This window comes from Rhinoraja longicauda, chromosome 13 (assembly GCF_053455715.1).
Source record: "Rhinoraja longicauda isolate Sanriku21f chromosome 13, sRhiLon1.1, whole genome shotgun sequence".
Lineage (NCBI taxonomy): Eukaryota > Metazoa > Chordata > Chondrichthyes > Rajiformes > Arhynchobatidae > Rhinoraja > Rhinoraja longicauda.
The window spans coordinates 12,357,770-12,366,497 of NC_135965.1; the positions used below are offsets into that span (position 1 = coordinate 12,357,770).

An 8,728-nucleotide genomic window follows, 5' to 3' on the forward strand; every position below is an offset into this window, starting at 1 on the left:
TAAACCCATGCCGACTTTGTCCAATTCCTTTAATGTTACCCAAGTGTCTGGTTCATATATCTGATAGATTTGGCACCTTTGCCCACTATTGATGTTAGGCTTGTAGCTCAGTAATTCCTTACATTTTAGTTAATAGGGAGGTTATATTTGTTACCTTCCTATCTGTAGCAATTGCTCCAGCACCTCAAAAGTTTTGAAAGCTGACCTCCAATGTATCCACTATTTCCAGCTGCTCCCTTGAGTACTCTACGATGCAGATTCTCAAGTGTTGGACATTTGTTAGCATTTACCCCCATTACTCCACTGCTATTACTGTTTCCCTTCAGTTCTGCCCCTCTAGACCCTGACCTTGGTGTTCTCCTTTGTGAAGACAGAACTATGGTATGTGTCTAGCAAGGAACTGCAGTTGTTGGTGTTCAGAGAGAGGAGAACTTCTTCAAAGTAGACATACCTTCAGATTTTCGCAGTGGAGCCGACAAAATGTGTAGGAGGAACTTCCTGAAGGAACAGTGATGCATTGGTAGATTTGCTGCCTTACAGCACCAAAGACCCGGGTTCGATCCTGACTGTGGGTGCTGTCTGTACAGAGTTTGTGACTGTGACCTTGTGGATTTTCTCGAGGTACTCCGGTTTCCTCCCGCATTCCAAAGATGTGCAGATTTGCAGATTGGCATCTGTAAGTTGTCCCTAGAGTCAGGATAGAACTAGTGTACAGGGTGATTGTTGGTTGGCATGGACTTGGTGGGCTGAAGGGCCAGTTTCTATACTGTATCTCTAAGCTAAACTGAACCGCTCACTCCATAACTCTTTGGTACACACATCCCTTCCCGCCCAAACTACTCCCTTCCCAGATATTTTTCCCTGCAACCGCAGGAGATGTAGCACCTGTCCTTACACCTCCCTCATATCCATCCAGAGATCCCTTCAGTCCTTCCCGAAGTGACAGGTTCTTGTGCACCTCCTCTAACCTCATCTACTATATCCGGTGTTCCTGACATACTTCGTGTACATCGGCGACACCAAGCTTAGACTCAGCAACCATTTCGTCAAACACTAGCACTCAATCTGCCAAGGTCAATTGGATTTCCCAGTTGTTAACCATTTTAATTCCTCGTCACATTCCCATACTGACCTGTCTGTCTTGGGCCTCCTCCATTGGCAGAGTGAGGCCACGTGCAAACTGGAGTAACAGCACCTCATATTCTGCTTAGGTAACTTACAACCCAACAGTATGAACATTGAATTCTCCAATTTTAGGCAACTTACTAACCCCTCCTTTCCCCCACCCCTTCCCCACCCTCTCTTCCCTGTGCCCCACCTGGACTGTTACCATCACATACCTTTAGTCTTTTCATCTCTGGCCTTTGCCCAACCATCTATCTATCTAAACCCCTCCCCTCCCCCTTCACCTGTGTCCACCTAACTTTGTCAGGCTTTGTCCTGCCCTTCCTCCCTTCTATCTTTCTTCCCCCACCTCCCACCATGATCAGTGCAGGAAGAAGGGTTCCGACCCGAAACGTTGTCTATCCATGTCCTCCAGAGGCACTGCCTGACTCTCTGAGTTACTCCAGCACTTTGTGTCTTTTTTTGTAAACCAGCATCCGCAGTTCCTTGTTTTTACATGTATCTATCCTCGTCTATTTAGAGAGATCTACAAGTGAGATCTCACTTCTGTCAATTCCTGAAACACAACTGCAAAAAATCAAAATGGTTTGTTTTCCCATTAGTTCATGTGAGATTTCAATCAAAATCTATCTCTTGTTGTAGAGTTGAGCTGTTTCAGGTGATAATATTGGGGGTATTCAAGTTGGATGTACCTTTGTAACCGTAAAAGACCACAAGTGCTGGGCAAAAAAAGCGGCTTTGACAGGAATATCCATGTTCCCTGAAGTTTAAAAAAAACCTCATATGCCATGGTCTGACATGTAGGTAATTAATGGGTAAATTCAACAGAATTAAATCTGGCATTTTAAATTAAATCCAGCAGATGGATTTAAAATAAACCAATTCACTGTCAGAAAGTAAAAACCAAGCCTTTTGTATGGTTTCTCCCTTTGATCAGAAAAATCCAACAATTATCAGATAATGTTCAGCATTTTGCTCATAACCAAAATCACAGTCTGAAAAAGGGTTCCAATCCAAAACATCACCCATCCTTTCTCTCCAGAGATGCTGCCTAACCCGCTGAGTAACTCCAGCACTCTGTATCTATCACAGTTCTGCAGTTCAGTGGAAGTCATTACCTTAGAAATATCTTACAAATATTTTAACCATTTTGGTTAGTTCTATACTTTCATTAGAAACAGCTTGGCAAAGGTAAAGTTAGTTTCATACTTGCATTGTAATGGTAATCAGCAGCATGTAACAGCTCTTGAAAACGCTGTAGCAAACGTAACAAACCCAGATATTTTTGGTTACAGTCATGGCATATGAAACTCCCCCGTTCACCACTGAAAAGATGCCGAGTGCCAGTTCACCCCAGATTGCCCAGTCCAGCTCTGTATGCCCAATGGCAAAGGCACAGGCAGCACCTGAAGAACAGAATGAGGAGAGTCATCAAAGTCATCAATCTTGACCCAGGCCAGCTGAGTAACCGACATGGAGTCTACATGATTCTTTCACCCCTTTCTGTCTCTTTTAATGGACAGTCATTTATTTGCCATAAACAATGTTTCCTTTTAAATCAGAAGCTCCGAAATCCTACAACAACACTCTCTGTCATTGAGTCAAAGAGTCTTACAACGTGGAAATGCCCACACTGGCCAACATGTTCCATCTGCACTAGTCCCATCTGCCTGCATTTGGCCCATATCCCTCCAAACCTGTCCTATCCATGTACCTGTCTAAATGTTTCTTAAAAGTAACTCTCTCCTTCAAGTTCTGGTGAACTTCCCCAAAGACTGATTGTGGCTTCATTGACCAAGAAGAGGTAATTATTTGCCAGACATATGAGACCAGCAAAAAAATGTTAAACCTGCCAGTAGCAATAGACCTTACAGTCAGATAAGTCTCAATAACGTAAAAATGATTAGCCTTCAGTTGAAAGCTCCGATTCACAGCTCTGAGGTCTGAGGTACACCAGGGTCAAGAGATTTGTAACTGAAGACTGAGTACCATCCAAAGACTGGGAGTGTCCCACTCTTGCCAATGATCCTGTTATTTATTTTTCTGTGACTACATGAACAAAAACAACAGAGGGTGTTTAACAAAGGTTTGGTGAAGTTTGTGTAACTGTGTCGGCGCCAGACTCTTGTGTACTGCCTGGGTAAGGTATGCCGTGTGCTTTTACCGGGTTGTATGCAAAGCAAAGCCTTCCCCATGTACATGCGACAATAAAGTATCATTGACTCATTGAAGCCCATTCAAACCTGCAGAGCACTCCTGTCAACATCCCAACATTAACTGCCGGCGAAACTCTGTCGAATTCAGCCACATCTTCCCTGTGAAAAACCATACTTCTCTTAAACGTTGGCAAGAGAAGGTATATTATGAAGTTATTCTCTCGACTCCCCCCCCCCCCCCCCCACCCCCCATTCCTCAATTCCCAATGTTTCTGTCATCTTCCTTTACTATTGGTGTTGGTTATTGTCACGTGTACCGCGGTACGATGAAAAGCTTTGTTTAGGTGCCAAGCAGTCAAACCACGCTGTACATGAGTACAATCAAGCCATGCCCACGTACAAGAGACAGTGCAAAGAGTCAAATACCGGAGTGCAGAATATAGTGTGACAGTGTTGCAGTTACAGAGACACAATCCACAGTGAGGTAGATTGGAAGATTGGGATTACACCCTCTCTTCGAGGAGGACTATTTTGTAGTCTGAAAACTGTAGAGGTGATTAGCTGATTTACCAGCATTCTTTGGAAACCAGAACACCAGAAGGAAACCCCACACTGCCTCAAGGTTGAACCTGGACTGCTGTAACTTTGCAGCAACAGGTCTAGCTGCTACAGCACTGTGCCTACCCCATAACCATGAAACACCTGAGGTTTAAACTATTGTTTATGTGGAACGTATTGCCTCATTATATTGCATCTTCTATGGCCTTCCATTTGTTACTTTGGATATTCTGATTTGCATAATTTTATCTGTTGTTTACTCTTATTTGCTGTCAATGTTTCATTCACCTTGTTTCACAGGCTCCTCGAGACTGCCTTTGGTTTGGGTGGGAACTTAGACTTGCGATTCAAGCTCAGGAATGCCAGAACAGACCTCATTGATCCGTCATTTACACACCTTACCTCTCCATATCTGTAGACTCCCTCTCCCCTGACTCTCAGTCTGAAGAAGGGTCTCGACCCGAAACATCACCCATTCCTTCTCTCCCGAGATGCTGCCTGACCTGCTGAGTTACTCCAGCTTTTGGTGAATAAATCGATTTGTACCAGCATCTGCAGTTATTTTCTTATACTCTTACCCTTTTTAATTAGTTTCTTATTCCAAAAGCTTTTCTTTCCTTTCTCACTCCCACATATTTACATCTGCACCATCAGTAGGGATGTTGTAATAGACAATAGGTGCAGGAGTAGGCCATCCGGCCCTTCGAGCCAGCACCACCATTCAATGTGATCATGGCTGATCATTCTCAATCAGTACCCCGTCCTTGCCTTCTCCCCATACCCAATGACTCTGCTATCCTTAAGAGCTCTATCTAGCTCTCTTGAAAGCATTCAGAGAATTGACCTCCACTGCCTTCTGAGGCAGAGAATTCCACAGATTTACAACTCTCTGACGGAAAAAGTTTTTCCTCACCTTCGTTCTAAATGGCCTACCCAGGTTCTGGACTCCCCCAACAATGGGAACATGTTTCCTGCCTCTAACGTGTCCAACCCCTTAATAATCTTATAAGATCCCCTCTCATCCTAAATTCCAGTGTATACAAGCCTAGTTGCTCCAGTCTTTCAACATACGACAGTCCCGCCATTCCGGGAATTAACCTAGTAAACCTACGCTGCACGCCCTCAATAGCAAGAATATCCTTCCTCAAATTTGGAGACCAAAATTGCACACAGTACTCCAGGTGCGGTCTCACTAGGGCCCTGTACAACTGCAGAAGGACCTATTTGCTCCTATACTCAACTCTGCAGAAGGACCTCTTTGCTCCCATACTCAACTCATCATCTCTTTTACTGATGAAAGCTTCTCGACTTACCCATGACGTTGGAGATGGTTTCTGCAACGCCATTGTACACTGTAACATTCCCTGTTGGCTCAATGTGTTCCCAGAGCACCTGGATGTAACTTGCAACTTGGTTAAAGCCAGCTGTGGCCAATGCCCACCAAAGGCTCCAGCAGAGCAGCTGTGGCGATGAGTAGCATTCTTTGAAGTCAGACCACAGCTGGAGGAACACATTTGAAGCGTTGTTATGATCTATTGTCTTTGCCAGTCCATCAACTGTCTGATCACCCGGGTTGTCTTGGGGTCCAGTCTGTCCACAATTTGGCCGGCCAGCTTCAATTGCCGGTGAGACCCTGTTGACTTCAGCCACATCTTCCCTGTGGAAAATCATACTTTTCTTGGCCGTTGGCAAGAGGAGGGCGGTCAGGAAGGCCACAGACACCGAAGCGAGTGAAATCACAGTGAGACAGAAATACGAGGCGTTCCCCACAGAAATTAAAATTTGTCCCAGAGTTGAACCGAGAGTGTGTCCAACCAGAATGACAGTTCGGCAGTAACCAGTTGCCTTCTGATAGTGCTCAGAGCTAATGGCACTGTAGATGTACGAAAAATAAGCGACATTGGTGGCAGCCACCAACCCAAAGTCAAAGAGAAGACATTTCATGACCAAAACACCTCGGCCTAAAATTAATATTGTGTTCAGAATAATTAAGGCAAAACCATGAAGAACTATGACAGGTTTATGCCTTAAGTAATCTGTGAGCAAGAAAGTGGGAATTAACAGCACCAAACACGAGTATGTCCATATTGGCAATATTTCATTCATAGCCTGAAAATAAGTAGGAAAATGTATAAGGATACTTCTAAAATAAACTTAGATTCAAAATAAAGCTAATAATCCTAGAAATACAAAATACAATAAGTATGCAGATTATATTTTGGATTATATAATATCCAGTGGTCATTTCTTTAATTGCGGTTTTCTGGGATTCTCAAAAATAATTTTTCGTTGTTTGATATGAGGTTTATTAGGTTCAGATGGAAATGTAGCATAGTTGACAAATTGTGAGCAAGTTAATTAAAAAAATGATATCATCTTTTGTGATGGAGAAGGTTTGAATCAGAAGCTTGTTTGGTGGTCAGATAGGATTGGAAAGTCTGAACAGTTTGACTCCATGTGGAAAAGGAAAATGAGGTGTGGACTCAATTGCACACACTTTGTGCTGTAGACTGAGTCACCTTTCAAGTTAGAGAGGCAGTGCTGGTGTTCTCAGTGCAGCTCGGCTTCTATATTAGTTGAATAGAAGTAAGACAATGGGGATAGATCCAAAAAGCTGGAGTAACTCAGTGGGTTAGACAGCAGCGCTGGAGAAAAGGAATAGGTGACATTTTGGATTGACAATGGGGCGTTGTCACGGTCACCATCGTGCGTGACATGTAAAACTCTCCAGCACAAAATATATTTCCAAAGGACTTAAAGTAATATTCCTATTCATGAAGATCTGCACTGAGTAAATACTTAAACAATTCCTTTTAAAAGGAAGTTACTCAAATTCTGGGAAAAAGATCATTGAATATTGGAAATAATGGATGGGGTACATTGTTTAGTCTAGTTCATGCTATCAAAAAAAAGACACATAGTACTGGAGTAACTCTGCGGGTCAGGAGGCATCTCTGGAGAATGTGGACGCCAAGTTCTGGAGTAACTCAGCAGATCAGGCAGCATCTCTGGAGAATGTGGACACCAAGTTCTGGAGTAACTCAGCGGGTCAGGCGGCATCTCTGGATAATGTGGACACCGAGTTCTGGAGTAACTCAGCAGGTCAGGCAGCATCTCTGGAGAAAAAGGATGAGTTTCGACCCAAAACATCACCCTTTTGCTCTAGAGATGCTGGCTGACCCACTGAGTTACTCCAGCACTTTGTGCCTATATTCAGTATAAACCAGCCCTTCCTGCCTACACATTTTGCCAAGACAAAAACCTTTCAATGTCAGCCAGACAAAGGAGATAGTGATTGACTTCAGGAAGCAAAGCAGTGCACACACCCCAGTTTGCATCGATGGCACCAAAGTAGAGATGGTTGAAAACTTCAAATTCCTAGGAGTCAATATCACCAACAACTTCTCCTGGACCACCCATTTTGAAGCAACGACCAAGAAAGCACACCAATGCCTCTATTTCCTTAGAAGGCTTTCAGAAGTTCGGCATGTCCCCAACAATTCTCACCAACTTCTACAGAAGCACCATAGAAAGAATTTTATCAGGATGTATCACGGCTTGGTTTGGGAACAGCTTCATCCAAGACCACAAGAAATTGCAGCGAATTGCGGACGCAGCCCAGACCATCACACGAACCAGCCTTGTATTGACTCCATTTATACCTCACGCTGCCTCAGCAAGGCCAGCAGCATAATCAAGGATGAGTCGCACCCTGGCCACTCCTTCTCCCCTCTCCCATCAGGCAAAAGGTATAGAAGTGTGAAAACGCACACCTCCAGATTCAGGGACAGTTTCTTCACAGTTGTTATCAGGCAACTGAATCATCTGACCAACAACTAGAGAGCAGTGCTGAACTACTTACAGTTCGCCACTCCCTGATGACCACTGTTATATATCCCTCTATCTCCACTCTAGATTAATTCATTACTTCTCGAGTGCTTATTTTAGTGCAACAAAATATAACTTTGCAGATTAGACATTCCATTCAACACATACCTGGTGAACAGTTATGTTTTTGTCAGGTCCAACTAGATAAGCCAAAAAAAAAGAATCTATTGGCCTCATCACAGAGAAAAATCCGAAAGCACACAAAATCAGTGTAGGATACATCCATTCAGTGGGTTGGCCTCTCTTCCAGCAGTCTGGAGGTTGGCAGCAGGGTGACATGGTGGTGAACACTTGTTGGTGGACAAAGTAAAAACATTTATAGGTTTCCAGCTACAGTCTGAGCCTTTGCTCATGAAAACATGAACTTTCTACCTTGTCGGAAATTAGATTCCTAAACTCATTGGAATTAACACGATTTGAGGTAAATAAGTTACTGAATGCTTAACTATTGGCATAGGAAGGACAAATTCAAGATCTTTGTATAAACATCCAATATTCTAGAACAGACGATACCTTAAGAGAGCGGAGTGGACATTGCTGGGTGGAACTATCTCCACCATGGCAGTGTGGGAGAACCTTCAGCAGAGGCACAGCAATGGGTGAAGAAGGCAGCTCACCACCACCTTCTCAATGCCAATGAGAGGACAGTGGGGAAGTGGGGGGGGGGGGGGGAGTGTAGTGTTCACTTAGTGGAGGGGGGAAAGCATTCAATGGGAGAGTGGAGGGGGAGATCATTCAATGGGGGAGTGAAGGGGGGGTGTGCCCAGAAGGGGGTGGAGGGGGAGAGCATTCGATGGGGGGGTGTGGAGGGGAGGGGGGGAGAGAGGACTCAGTGGGGGAGTGGAGGGGGAAAGTTCACAGTGTGAGGAGCGGAGGGGGGAGAGAGCAGTCCACGGGGGTGTAGAACGGGGAGAGATCTGAGAGGGGAAGCAGAACCACCACATTAACCATCAACCCTGCCTCTTCCGACTTCACCTTGATAGAAACAAAATGCTGGAGTA

General features: G+C 44.3%; 1 protein-coding gene across 1 annotated transcript; it reads right to left on the bottom strand.

Annotated features, from left to right (window-relative positions):
• Positions 1 to 2,328: 2,328 nt before the first annotated feature.
• On the bottom strand, positions 2,329 to 8,006 carry LOC144599143 (thiamine transporter 2-like). Its single transcript, XM_078409875.1, has 3 exons — positions 7,836 to 8,006; positions 5,153 to 5,948; positions 2,329 to 2,531 (listed from the first exon to the last, which is right to left on the bottom strand). The coding sequence occupies exons 1-3, from the start codon at positions 8,004 to 8,006 to the stop codon at positions 2,329 to 2,331; spliced, it is 1,170 nt and encodes a 389-aa protein (XP_078266001.1).
• Between the last annotated feature and the right edge of the window lie 722 nt (positions 8,007 to 8,728).